The sequence below is a fragment of the Somniosus microcephalus genome, unplaced genomic scaffold, assembly GCF_052327205.1.
Source record: "Somniosus microcephalus isolate GS21.2 unplaced genomic scaffold, FLI_Smic_1.0 unresolved_chr2, whole genome shotgun sequence".
Taxonomy (NCBI): Eukaryota; Metazoa; Chordata; class Chondrichthyes; order Squaliformes; family Somniosidae; genus Somniosus; species Somniosus microcephalus.
The window spans coordinates 86,676,969-86,691,321 of record NW_028225180.1 but is presented as its reverse complement, the minus strand read 5'-3'; the positions used below and the strand labels follow the sequence as shown (position 1 = coordinate 86,691,321).

The 14,353-nt window shown below is 54.0% G+C and overlaps 1 protein-coding gene across 1 annotated transcript in view; it reads left to right on the top strand.

Annotated features, from left to right (window-relative positions):
* LOC147092954 (avidin-like) overlaps positions 1–12,687 on the top strand; it is a 16,542-nt gene extending 3,855 nt beyond the window's left edge. The window contains exons 3-4 of the mRNA XM_085976284.1: positions 624–741; positions 12,481–12,687. Coding sequence (XP_085832410.1) covers positions 624–741; positions 12,481–12,529 — 167 coding nt within the window. The 3' untranslated portion in view covers positions 12,530–12,687. The remainder of the gene's footprint in view (positions 1–623; positions 742–12,480) is intronic.
* Positions 12,688–14,353: the final 1,666 nt, after the last annotated feature.

Sequence of the window (14,353 nt, the reverse complement as noted above, 5' to 3'; positions counted from 1 at the left end):
CCCTCCGACAGTGCGGCGCTCCCTCGGTACTGCCCCTCCGACAGTGCGGCGCTCCCTCGGTACTGCCCCTCCGACAGTGCGGTGCTCCCTCAGTACTGCCCCTCCGACAGTGCTGCACTCCCTCAGTACTGCCCCTCCGACAGTGTGGCGCTCCCTCAGTACCGCCCCTCCGACAGTGCGGCGCTCCCTCAGTACCGCCCCTCCGACAGTGCAGTGCTCCCTCAGTACTGCCCCTCCGACAGTGCGGCGCTCCCTCAGTACTGCCCCTCCGACAGTGCGGCGCTCCCTCAGTACTGCCCCTCCGACAGTGCGGTGCTCCCTCAGTACTGCCCCTCCGACAGTGCGGCGCTCCCTCAGTACTGCCTCTCCGACAGTGCGGCGCTCCCTCAGTACTGCCCCTCCGACAGTGCGGTGCTCCCTCAGTACTGCCCCTCCGACAGTGCGGCGCTCCCTCAGTACCGCCCCTCCGACAGTGCGGCACTCCCTCAGTACTGCCCCTCCGACAGTGCGGCGCTCCCTCAGTACTGCCCCTCCGACAGTGCGGCGCTCCCTCAGTACCGCCCCTCTGGTTCTAAGTCCTCTTCCTGAATCTGCTGTTGTTTATTGGTTTATTCTCTGTGCAGATGCAATTAGTGTCTGGACGGGACAGTACTTCAAGGAAAATAACAAAGAAGTCTTGGAAACATTGTGGTTATTGCGAAACAGCGTGGACGCTGAAGGCAAGAACTGGGACGCTACCAGGTAATCGTAATGAGGAGAGACAATATAAACTAAATGGTAGAGTTTTAAAGAGGGAGTGGAAACAGAGCGACCTGGGGGTGTACGTACACAAGTCTTTGAAGGTGGCAGGACATGTTGAAAAGGCTGTTAAAAAACACACGGGATCCTGGACTTTATAAACAGAGGCCGAGAGCACAAGAGCAAGGAAGTTAGTGCTAAACCTTTATAAATCACTGGGTTAGGCCCCAACTGGAGAATTGTGTCCAATTCTGGGCACCGCACTTTAGGAAGGATGTCAAGGCCTTGGAGAGGGTGCGGAGGAGATTTACTAGAATGGTCCCAGGGGATGAGGGGCTTCAGTTAATGTGGAGAGACTGGAGAAGCTGGGGTTGTTCGCCTTAGAGCAGAGATGGTTAAGGGGAGATTTAATAGAGGTGCTCAAAATCATGCAGGGTTTCTGTTGAGTCTGTGTGTCCCAGTTATGCTTAGGATCAATCACTGGACACAGACAACAAGAATAACTTTAACAGGTCGTCACTATTCGGAGGTCAGGGCTGAACTGCCCAGCAAATCCCTACACAACACTTATATACCGGTGTGGTCACCACCGGTATTACAGTATACAGCAGCCAAGAGAAAGTAGTACATCTCTTAAGGTAGTTCTCTTAAGGTGGAACAGGTTACATACACCACAATCCTCCCTTTTTAGCTTAACAGTTATATCCTCATTTAACATAACATAATAACATATATATATATATATACAACTTCATGCAAAACAGTTCAAAGATTCAGTCTCTGAGGAGGCCTCCTGATTCGAGTTGGATAACGCCTTTCAGGGGTCTCTGATTCTCGTTGCTGGGGTGACTCATCTAGTTGGTCTCTTATGGATTGGACATCATCATCAGGTACATTCACTTCTGAGGTAGATGCTTCAGGTTCACTAACTTCTTCCACGGTTGTCTCTGCCGTAACCATGGGTTCGACCCTTGTTCTCGATTCTACCAGTTGGTCAGCATGACGCCGTATTACATTTTCACCAATATCTACCGTGTACATCAGGGGTCCTTGTCTGGCCCGAATTGTTTCAGATTGCCATTTCTCGTTTTTATAGTCCCGGGCTAACACTGGTTGTCCTATTTCGAAACGCCGAGTGGTCTTGTTATTTATATGCTGGAACTGTTTGTTTTCAACTTCCCTCCGCACATTTGGTTTTAACAAGTCCAACCTGGACCGCAACCTCCTGTTATAGAACATCATGGCAGGACTTTGGTTTGTCACTGCATGAGTGGCGTTTCGATATGCCAGTAGGAATTTGTCCACCTTGTGTTGTAGTGGAATCTGATCTTCGCTCATGGCCTTTATTGCTTTTTTGAACGTTTGTACAAATCTCTCGGCCAACCCGTTTGTAGCCGGATGATATGGGGCAGAGGTATAATGTTTCACCCCATTCTTCTTCATGAATTTCTGGAATTCTTCTGACACGAACTGCGGTCCGTTGTCTGAACATATTTGTTCTGGCAATCCATTTCTTGCAAATATCGTTCTTAGCACCGCGATCGTCTTTTCCGAGGTAGTGGTAGTCATCTTAATCACTTCTGGCCATTTAGAATGTGCGTCCACCGCAATTAAAAACATGGAGTCCATGAATGGACCAGCAAAGTCAATATGTACACGTTGCCATGGGGTTGAAGGCCATTCCCATGGATGCAGCGGTGCAATCGGAGGTGCATTTTGCACTTTTTGGCACCCTGAGCAGCTTTTCGTCAGATCCTCTATCTGTTGGTCGATACCCGGCCACCACACATAAGCCCTAGCAAGGCTTTTCATCTTGACTCCCCCCAGATGACCTTCATGCAGTTCCTTTAGAACTCTCTCTCTTAACTTAGGAGGAATAATCACCCTTGTTCCATACATCAATGTTCCTTGACAGACGGACAGCTGTTCTCGTCTTGCTGAGAATGCCGGTAACAGTGGATCACCATTGGCTGGCCATCCCTTCACTGTCACTTCGTAGACCCGGGACAGTGTCGGGTCGTTCCTGGTTTCTCTTTCAATACTTGCATTGGTGACTGGTAAACATTCGATGATGGTCGAGTGAAATAACTCAACAGGGTCAACCGTCGGTGCCTCCTCCTCTGTAGGTAGTGGCAGGCGCGACAGCCCATCAGCATTACCATGCTGCTTTGTACCTTTGAATTCAATCTGATATTGATGTGCCCCTAGGAAAAGGGACCATCTCTGGAGTCTCTGTGCTGTCATCACCGAAACACCCTTCTTAGGGTTAAAAATGGACACCAACGGCTGGTGGTCTGTCAGAAGCGTAAACTTTTGGCCCTGCAGGTAATGATTAAACTTCTTTACTCCCCACACAAGGCTGAGAGCCTCCCTATCTATCTGAGCATAGTTGCGCTCCGCGGAGGTCAATGATCTGGATGCGAACGCGACTGGCCTCTCCAGGCCATTTGGCAACTTGTGTGAGAGTACTGCCCCAATACCATATGGAGAAGCATCACAAGCCAAACGAATAGGCAGCGTTGGGTTGAAGTGAGCCAACACTTCCTCTGAGGTGATCAATGCCTTGCTTTTGCGAAAGGCCCTCTTACAGTCCTCGCTCCACTTCCATGGTACTCCCTTCTGCAAAAGAGCGTTCAGCGGGTGCAGCACCGTGGATAAATTTGGCAGAAACTTATGGTAATAGTTAATCAACCCTAGGAACGACCTCAACTGGGATACATTATCCGGAGCGGGAGCCTTCACAACAGCTTCGATCTTGTCAGGAGACTTATGAAGCCCCTCCTGGTCAATGACATGACCACAGTACGAGATCCGCTTCTGAAAGAACTCACATTTCTGGCGATTAACTCGAAGTCCATATTCTTTCAATCTGGTGAGCACCAGTTCCAAATTTGCAAGGTGTTCCTCGTCATCATCTCCTGTAATCAGAATATCATCCAGGTAACATTGTGTGCCTGGAATTCCCTGTAATACCTGCTCCATGGCCCTCTGCCAAATTGCTGGAGCCGATGCCACTCCAAAAACCAGTCTATTATACCGGTACAAGCCTCTATGCGTGTTGATCGTGAGATACTGGCGTGACTCTTCCTCAACTTCCATCTGTAAGTACGCCTGCACCAGGTCTATCTTGGTGAAGTGTTTCCCGCCAGACAACGAAGCGAAGATATCCTCAATCCGCGGAAGCGGATACTGCACCGTGTGAAGCACTGGATTAACAGTGATCTTGAAATCTCCACAGATGCGAACCTTCCCCGGTTCCCCCGGCTTGTTGCTCGATGAACGCTTCATGACGGGAACAATGGGCGTAGCCCACTCACTCCAGTCTACCTTAGACAGTACTCCTGAACGTTCTAGCCCTTCCAGCTCAGCTTCCACAGCAGGTCGTATCGCATAAGGTACCGGTCTGGCTTTGAAAAATTTCGGGTTTGCATGTTCTTCAACCTTGATGTTTGCTGTAATTCCTCTCAGTGTTCCCAGTCCCTGTTGGAACACCTCTTTAGCATCGTCCAATATTCTGGACAATCGCTTAGGTTTGACATCTTTTTTACCGGAATCTACCGTTAGTGCTTTTAAGGAATGCCAGTCCATATTTAATTTCCTAATCCACTCCCATCCCAGTAGTGGTGGACCTCCCTCAGGTAGCACATATAAGTCCATTCCTCGGCTTTCTTTGCCCTTGTGGACCACCTTTACCTCTATCTTCCCGATGGGGTATACTCTTTGCCCCGTGTATGTTTTCAATACAATCTCCGTATCCCGTAGGGGAATATGTGGGAATAACCTTTTGTAATCTTGCTTATTCATGACCGTCAATGCCGATCCAGTGTCCAATTCCATCTTCACTTGGACTCCTGCTATCTGAAGTGTGACCCAAATTGTTTGGAGGTCTGCTTCCTTACCAACATTGTGTACTCTTAGACTACCCAGTTCATTACTGCTGGAGTCTGAATCTGACTTCTGTTCGTTCGAACTGTTCTCTGTCACCTTGTGTACCTTTCTGTACTTTTCCTGCAGTGACTTTTTGTTGCTGGTCTTCTTTCCTGACCGTCATACTTTAGCTATGTGACCAAGCCTGCCACATTTTCTGCATTCCTGATTTTTGAACCAGCACTGGTTCTGATCGTGCGTTGTCTTTCCACAACGATAACATTTTACTGTACCCAAGACCATTTGATTGGTGCTGAGTTCCGGTGACCGTAGCTGCATTTCCGCCGTGCCTCTCGCTGCGGCTTCTTGCGATGCTGCAATAGTGACAGCTTTATCAAGCATAAGATCATTCTCCTCAAGCAGTCGCATTTGTGTTCCTTCTTTTAACAATCCACACACAAATTTATCTCTCAGCGCATCTGCTAGTCCTGTTCCAAACTGACAGTACTTCGATAGCTTACGCAGTTCAATTAAAAATTCAGCGTTGCTTTCGTCTTTCAGCTGCGTTCTTCTGTAAAATTTAAATCGTTCCGCTATCATCAGCGGCGTGGGGTTTAAATGATTTTTCAGGACAGTAACAATATTCGCGAAAGTCTGATCCGTCGGTTTATTTGGTGATGGAAGGTGCTTCAATAGCCCGTATGTCTTCGCACCCATTGAGCTTAATAAGGTTAGTGCTTTCTCATCATCTGGTACCTTATTTGCTTTACAATAAACTTCCATGCGTTCTACATACGTGGTCCAATCTTCGATATCGCTATCAAAGGTATTAATGTTCCCATGTTTAGGCATCCTTGCAAGTTTTTAAATTTTTCCTTTTCTCAAAATGGCGGCTTCCCGCGCTTGTCTTCTTCCCCCGCCTACTAAAATGGCGGCTTCCCGCGCTTGGCGGTCTTTCCCGCGCTCGTCTTCTTCCCCCCGCTGACTACAATGGCAGATTCCTGCATTTGCCTTCTTCCCCCCCGCTAGCTGCAATGGCGATTGCCGTGCTGCTGCCGTTCTCGCCTCCCCAGCGGTTCTCAATTCCCCGACACTGCTTTGCCTCGCAGCCCCGCTTGCAGCCCGGTCCTTTACACCGGCTGCGTTTGAGTTCTCCTCGGCTCTCGTGCCTTAAGCTGCCCCAGTCGCTGCGCCTCTCGGCCTCGATTGCAGCCCGGCCCTTTTTACCGGCCGTGGTCGAGTTCTCCGCCCTTATTCCTCCGTTTTCCCTCCCCTACTCCACAGCCAACGCGGCCGACTTTCTGCTCGTGTCGCTGATCGGCTTACCCACCACCGTGGTAGAAGGGATGATCACTGCCTGTCGCTGATGGAGGGCTTCGTGGTCAGAATTTTTCTTTTTAACCCGGGTTCTCGATGCCTCCCGTGCGATGGTGCTCAGCAGGATGATGAGGGCGGATGCCTCTTCTCGACGCCCGTTCTGAGGACGAAGCTGCCTTGGATGTAAAACTGCTGCAGGGTAAGATCGGACTCGTCGCCACTGTTGAGTCTGTGTGTCCCAGTTATGCTTAGGATCAATCACTGGACACAGACAACAAGGATAACTTTTAACAGCTCTTTACTATTCGGAGGTCAGGGCTGAACTGCCCAGCAAATCCCTACACCACGTTTATATACCGGTGTGGTCACCACCGGTATTACAGTATACAGCAGCCAAGAGAAAGTAGTACATCTCTTAAGGTAGTTCTCTTAAGGTGGAACAGGTTACATACACCAGTTTCGATGGAGTAAATAAGGAGAAAGTGTTTCCAGTGGCAGGAGGGTCGGTAACCAGAGGACACAGATTGAAGATAATCGGTAAAAGAACCAGAGGGGAGATGAGGAGAATGTTTTTACGCAGCGAGTTGTTGTGATCTGGAACGCGCTGCCTGAAAGGGCGGTGAGAGCAGATTCAATAGTAACTTTCATAAGGAGAATTGGATAAATACTTGAAAAGGAGAAATGTGCAGGGCTGTGGGGAAAGGGCAGGGGGGAGTGGGACTAATTGGGGAGCTCTTTCAAAGAGCTGGCACAGGCACGATGGGCCGAATGGCCTCCTCCTGTGCTGTGTGATTCTGTGCTACCCGGCCATCTTGTATACTGGGCCGGACAGTGAGCCTCTGGCTTTGAGATTTCAACCAACCATTGCGTAAGGAAACCGTTCATTCTTAACTTTCAGCTGTTGCCTGTTAAAGTAAGTTTCTATTGGAAGGACAATTTACCGTAAAACAAACTGCAGTCAGAGAATCTTCAGCTCATAACAAAATACTGCACAGACAGAACAACACCACCTTGCATTTATACAGCGCCTTTAGCGTAGTAAACCGTCCCAAGGCGCTTCACAGCAGCGTAAATCAAACATAAATTGACACCGAGCCACATGAGGAGATATTAGGGCCTAGAAATTCAGTTGGTTGCGCTAGCCGTTAGCGCCTTAGGAGGAGTAGATGTCGGGCGCTAGGCGGCTAGCGCCCGGGCGCAGCGCGATCTGCGCCTCGCCCCAACTTCACTAGAGATTTAGCGGCGGCGCAAAGTGAGCGCGCGCAGATCATGACGTCGTTTCCTCGTGCAACGCCCTTTGTGCGCCCCCAACCGGAACTTCAGTGGCGACGCCCCATTGTGCGCCTGGCGCCCCTAGCGACTGTTAGAGTGGAACGGTGCTCAGCCGATGCGGCGCGCGGGGGGCGCAAATTAAAGGGCACTCCTCCTGCACTATAAAAGGCTGCCATTTCGCAGCGCTCCTTCTTGAGAAACGGATCTTTGGAGAGAGACCAAGGTAGATAGCTTTCTGCTTTGGCCCAACACTCGGACAGGTACTTCTGGCTTCAGGCCAAAGCTTTCCACTAGTCTTTGCCTTCATTGACATCTCATTGTTTGCCAGCATATTATGGGGGCTGCAATGGGTGTCAACGCTGGCTTTCTCAATTACATCCAAAGGGCTCACAGACGCCGTGAGAGAGTGGCAGCCCTGGCTAGACGGAGAGGGGGCAACAGGCATCGGGAAAGGAGGCCTTACCCGCCCAGGGTATACCGCCAGCAGTTCTCCTATCTCAACATGTCTGAGGAGCAGTGTGTTCGGAGGCTGCGATTCAGAAGGGATGTGGTCACAGAGATCTGCCAGCTGCTTGGCGGTGATCTGCAGCCACAGCTGAGGAGCAGGACGTCTCTGTCGGTGGAAGTGAAGGTGACGGTGGCTCTCAACTTCTATGCCACCGGCTCCTTCCAATCCGCTACTGGGGACATTGCCAACATCTCCCAGTTCGCCGTGCATTGCTGCATCCGCCAGGTGACCAATGCCCTTTTCAAAAGGAGACGTCAGTTCATCTCCTTCTCCATGGCCCTTGCCAAGCAGCAACAGCGTGCAATGGGCTTTGCAGCATTCGCGGGCTTCCCCATGGTGCAGGGCGCCATTGACCACGCATGTGGCTTTGCGGGCACCTCTGGAGAATGCCGAGGATTACCGCAACCGGAAGGGCTACCATTCGCTGAACGTCCAGCTGGTGTGTGACCACAGGCAGCTCATCCTAGCTGTCAATGCTCGCTTTCCAGGCAGCAGCCACGATGCCTTCATCCTGCGACAGACTTCTGCGGCAGATATGTTCCAGGCACAGCCTCACCCACGAGGATGGCTTATCGGGGACAAAGGCTATCCTTTGTGTACCTGGCTGATGGACCCGCTCCGTGCACCCAGCACCCCTGCTGAAGAGGGATACAACGAGAGCCATCAAGCGACCAGGAACATCATCGAACAAACAATCGGCGTCCTGAAGCAACGGTTCCGCTGTCTGGATCGTTCCGGTGGAGCCCTACAGTATTCGCCGGAGCGAGTCTCCCATTTCGTGGTCGTTTGCTGCATGCTGCACAACCTGGCTATCCGCAGGACTCAGGCACTGCCACCAGAGATTGGAGGACCACCTCAGGAGGAGGAGGAGGAGGAGGACCAGCACAGGAGGGAGGCACAAAGTGCAAGGGCCGCCCGTCGCCGGCTTATTGAACGTCGGTTCTAGGACCCCTCTCAGGGAATGGCTTGTGCCAATGTCAGCAGATGAATGTAGCCGCTCCACAAGCCCTCAGCCGAGCAGGGCAACCAGGACTTAACAAAAAAACCATGCACACTGCAATTTAACAACAATAATTTATTGCAAACCTCTGCCCTTCCCACATTACATCCTCATGTGGAGAAGCCCCCTCCAAAAACACAAAACTACCAGTCTCGGCCTTACAAAAAGAAAGAAAGACACCAGTCTCGGCCTTACACAAACACAACTGCACCAGTCTCGGCCTTACAACAAGCACCAGGCATTTGTGCATACCTCTACTTTTTGCCCTGCAAGGGCGATGCCTTTTACATCCTTGCCTGGCCCCTGCCCGCCCTGCTGCTCCTCCTCAATGGGAGCCCAGTGGCTGCAGCAAGGCTGGGGGAAGGCTGCTGAGGGGCAGATGGCGAGATGGCAGATGCCCTTGGGGGTCGGCCTGCACCAGCTCTGGCCTTGGAGTGGCCGGCTGCTGACTGCTCCAACTCTGGCTGGGCGGCAGCAGTCTGTCCAGCGGCTCGTGGCAGCTGCAATGGCGGAGTGGCAGTGTCGGCTGCAGGAATGGTGGCAACCTGGCAGATCGCAGGTGCTCGCTGGTCACCTGAGACATTGGCACTCGCACGGGCCAGCACTGCAGCATGCGCAGCAAACAGCTGAAGAACAGACTGCTGGGCGAGTGCCCTGGTGATGCCTGGCTGATCCAGCGAGGGTGGCAGCAGTTAGTGCCCGTGTGGCCCTGGTCTGTGTCCGCATGACACCAGCCAGTGAATGGGCGGCACGACTGAGCACTTGGCTAGAAGCCGACTGTGCTGCCGCGAAGTCCTGCAGACTCCTGGCCTGTGCTGCCGCGAAGTCCTGCAGACTCCTGGCCTGTGCTGCACTGAATTGTTCCAGACTCCTGGCCTGTGCTGCACTGAATTGTTGCAGACTCCTGGCCTGTGCTGCTCCGAATTGCTGCACACTCCTTGACAGAGGCTCTATGGAGTCGGGCATCCTTTCCACTGCAACCATGAGCTCAGTGTGCCTGCGCTCAGCCTGGACGGCCATTTCCTCTAGGAGGCGCACCTCCTCTGCGCTCACCGTCGCAGGACTGGAGGCCGCACTCACCCTCTGGGGAGAAGTCCGCCGAGCTTCCCCACCCCTCCCGCGTTGCTGCAGGCCGCTAGGCCCCGGAGCTTCACTCTCCTCCGACCCTTCCCCCCGGCTCCCCTCCAGGGAAGACGTGTCCCCTACATTGCCATGGGCTGGCGCGGCTGAGGGTGGCACTGATGGGCCGGCTTCCTCTTCCTCCTCCTCGTATTCCGAAGCGCTGACAGTGGCAGCTTGAGGGCCCGCCTCCTCACCTGGCGATTCACCATCTGAAAGCAGGAAGGCACAAGAGTAGCTTTAGAGTGAGGACAGGGCGGCAGCGAGGGAGGCATGAGTGGTGCCATTCACTGCATTGGTCGGACAGTGGCAAAGGATGCTGATCTGAGGCGCCAGTGGAACGACCGAAGACAAAAAGGTGATGCCCTTACCATTGGTGCCCAGAACAGGGTCGGCATCTCCACTGGCGACGGGTCCAATCAGCCGGCCTGCCATAATGCGCTCCACACGCTGGTCGAGGTCGGAGAGCTCTTTGACGTCAGGACGGCCTCCCCCGGTGTCAATTCGTTTGCGCCGGTTGTGCGCCACCTTGGCCTGCAAGAGAAAGGACGGCCTCTAAGTACAGTGTGAAGCCCTGATCTTGTCTGCACTGCCTCCCATGGTCGAATAGCTTGTACAGTGTGTAGCCCTGATCTTGTCTGCACTGCCTCCCATGGTCGAATAGCTTGTACAGTGTGAAGCCCTGATCTTGTCTGCACTGCCTCCCATGGTCGAATAGCTTGTACAGTGTGTAGCCCTGATCTTGTCTGCACTGCCTCCCATGGTCGAATAGCTTGTACAGTGTGTAGCCCTGATCTTGTCTGCAATGCCTCCCATGGTCGAATAGCTTGTACAGTGTGTAGCCCTGATCTTGTCTGCACTGCCTCCCATGGTCGAATAGCTTGTACAGTGTGTAGCCCTGATCTTGTCTGCACTGCCTCCCATGGTCGAATAGCTTGTACAGTGTGTAGCCCTGATCTTGTCTGCAATGCCTCCCATGGTCGAATAGCTTGTACAGTGTGTAGCCCTGATCTTGTCTGCAATGCCTCCCATGGTCGAAGAGCTTGTACAGTGTGTAGCCCTGATCTTGTCTGCAATGCCTCCCATGGTCGAAGAGCTTGTACAGTGTGTAAAGTGCTGAATGTGCAAGTGATTTTCATGCCAGGCCCATAGCTGCTGGATGAGGGCTGGCCATTCGGGCTTTCAGGTCCCTTTGCCCATAAAGTGAGGTGCACATGCAGGGATGAGGAGGACACTGGGAAGGGTACTCACCCTGACAACCCGAGTGAGGTCGTTGAACTTCTTCCGGCATTGCACAGGAGTCCTGGCAACCACGCTGTTGGAAGACACCCTGTTTGAGACCTCCCTCCAGGCTTTCCGGTAGGCGCTGGGCAGCGGCCTCTTGCCACCTTCTGGGAACAGAACATGGCGCCTGCGCTCCGCTCCGCCAACCAGCACCCTCAGGTCACCCTCGCTGAAGCGCTGCGCTCTCTCCCTGGCCTTCTCCATAGCCCTGGGCGTTGTGCAGGTGAAGCTGAAGTGGTCAGGCCTAGGTTGAGGGCTGCAGTGTGCAGGGCGTGGCAGGCAAACAAATCCACCCTCCCCCTTTAAGAGCTGACCGGCGCCAGAGTGTCTGCCGTCAATCAAGAACTCGCCGCACCGGCGCTGCGCCCGGCCTCGGGGGTATCGCTCAGCACCACCGGCTTAGCGCCTAAAGATAGTCATGCATCGCCTGTTTTAGCGCAGCAGCAACCTCTTGGGGCGATGCGACTGAATATCAGCGAAGGGGGCGTGACTTTGCGCCGGGCGCAAACTTTAGCGGCCGCCCGACTTTAGCGCCCCAAAAGTGGCTATACTGAATTTCTAGGCCGAGGACATTAGTGATGTTGGTTGAGGGATAAATATTGGGCCCAGGGCACCGGGGAGAACTCCCCCTGCTCTTCTTCGAAATAGTGGCCATGGGATCTTTTACGCCCACCCGAGGGAGCAGACGGGGCCTCGGTTTAATGTCTCATCCGAAAGATGGCACCTCCGACAGTGCGGTGCTCCCTGAGTACTGCCGCTCCGACAGTGCGGCGCTCCCTCATTACTGCCCCTCCGACAGTGTAGCATTCCCTCAGTACAGACACTCCGACTGTGCGGCGCTCCCTCAGTACGGCCCCTCCGACAGTGCGGCACTCCCTCAGTACTGCCCCTCCGACAGTGCGGCGCTCCCTCAGTACTGCCCCTCCGACAGTGCGGCGCTCCCTCAGTACTGCCCCTCCGACAGTGCGGCGCTCCCTCAGTACCGCCCCTCCAACAGTGCGGCGCTCCCTCAGTACCGCCCCTCCGACAGTGCGGCGCTCCCTCAGTACCGCCCCTCCAACAGTGCGGCGCTCCCTCAGTACCGCCCCTCCGACAGTGCGGCGCTCCCTCAGTACTGCCCCTCCGACAGTGCGGCGCTCCCTCAGTACTGCCCCTCTGACAGTGTGGCACTCCCTCAGTACTGACACCGGGGAGTGTCGGCCTGGATGATGGGGCTTGAGTCTCTGGAGTGGGGTCTCGATCCCACGACCTTCTGACTCCGAGGCCCCATATCCTGATTTCCCTCACCTTCCCTCCTGTCCCTTCCCCCTCGGTAGCTCACTAGATCCCTGGGCCTCACCCAGTCTGAAAAAAATCTCCATCTTTTCTATTCCAGGGTCGGAAGTGACATCTTTCACCGTAGGAGCACACCCTGTCCTGTGTAACGGTCAGCTGAGAGCCTCAGGACTCCCTCCAGTCACAGTAGGGAGCGTGATGGCAGCCGATTGGTCAGCACCTGAGAAATCAATAATCAATAAACCAGTCAAGAACCTTGAATTCTGTAATCAAGAATCTATTTCAATAAAAGAATAATTCTTCAACACCTCCCGACTTACACTGTCCTATCTTTGCGGTTTGCAGTTTAAAAAAAAACAGACTCCCATTTCTCACCCGCCTTTCACCACCTCAGGACGTCTCAAAGTGCTTTACAGCCAATTCATTGCTTTTTTGAAGGGTGACCAGTGTTGCAATGTGGGAAACACGGCAGCCAATTTGCGCACAGCAAGATCCCACAAACAGCAATGTGATAATGACCCAGATCATCTGTTTTAGTGATGTTGGTTGAGGGATTAATATTGGGCCAAGGACACCGGGGAGAACTCTCCCTGCTCTTCTTCCAATAGTGGCTGTGGGATCTTTTACACCCACCTGAGAGAGCAGACGGGGCCTCGGTTTAACATCTCATCCGATAGATGGCCGCTCCGCCAGTGCGGCGCTCCCTCAGTACTGCCCCTCCGACAGTGCGGCGCTCCCTCAGTACTGCCCCTCCGACAGTACGGCGCTCCCTCAGTACTGCCCCTCCGACGGTGCGGCACTCCCTCAGTACAGCCCCTCCGACAGTGCGGCGCTCCCTCAGTACTGCCCCTCCGCCAGTGCGGCGCTCCCTCAGAACTGCCACTCCGCCAGTGCGGCGCTCCCTCAGTACTGCCCCTCCGACAGTGCGGCGCTCCCTCAGTACTGCCCCTCCGCCAGTGCGGCGCTCCCTCAGTACTGCCACTCCGCCAGTGCGGCGCTCCCTCAGAACTGCCACTCCGCCAGTGCGGCGCTCCCTCAGTACTGCCCCTCCGACAGTGCGGTGCTCCCTCAGTACTGCTCCTCCGACAGTGCGGCGCTCCCTCAGTACTGCTCCTCCGACAGTGCGGCGCTCCCTCAGTACCGCCCCTCCGACAGTGCGGTGCTCGCTCAGTACTGCCCCTCTGACAGTGTGGCGCTCCCTCAATACTGCCCCTCCGACAGTGCGGCGCTCCCTCAGTACCGCCCCTCCGACAGTGCGGTGCTCGCTCAGTACTGCCCCTCTGACAGTGTGGCGCTCCCTCAGTACTGCTCCTCCGACAGTGCGGCGCTCCCTCAGTACTGCCCCTCTGACAGTGTGGCGCTCCCTCAATACTGCCCCTCTGACAGTGTGGCGCTCCCTCAATACTGCCCCTCCGACAGTGCGGCGCTCCCTCAGTACCGCCCCTCCGACAGTGCGGTGCTCGCTCAGTACTGCCCCTCTGACAGTGTGGCGCTCCCTCAGTACTGCCCCTCCGACAGTGCGGCGCTCCCTCAGCACTGCACTGGAGTGTCAGCCTGGATTATGGGCTCAAGTCTCTGGAGTGGGACTTGAACCGACGACCTTCTGACTCAGAGGCGAGTGTGCTAAACTGAGCTGTGATTGACACTGACATTACCCTGGTATTACCACGAGAGCATGTATTTATCCCGCACCTTCAAAGTAGTAAAACGTCCCAAGGCGCTTCACAGGAGCGTAAACCAGACAGAATCTGACCCGAGCCACATCAGGAGATACTGGGACAGGCGACCAGAAGCTTGGTCAAAGAGGTCGGTTTTAAAGAGCGTCTTAAAGGAGGAGAGAGAGGCGGAGAGATTTAGGGAGGGAATTCCAGAGCAGAGATCTTGGAGGGCTTTAGGGGCTGGAGGCCATGGAGGGATTGAAAACAAGGATGTGAATTTTAAATTGGAGGTATTGCCGAACCAGGAGCCAATGA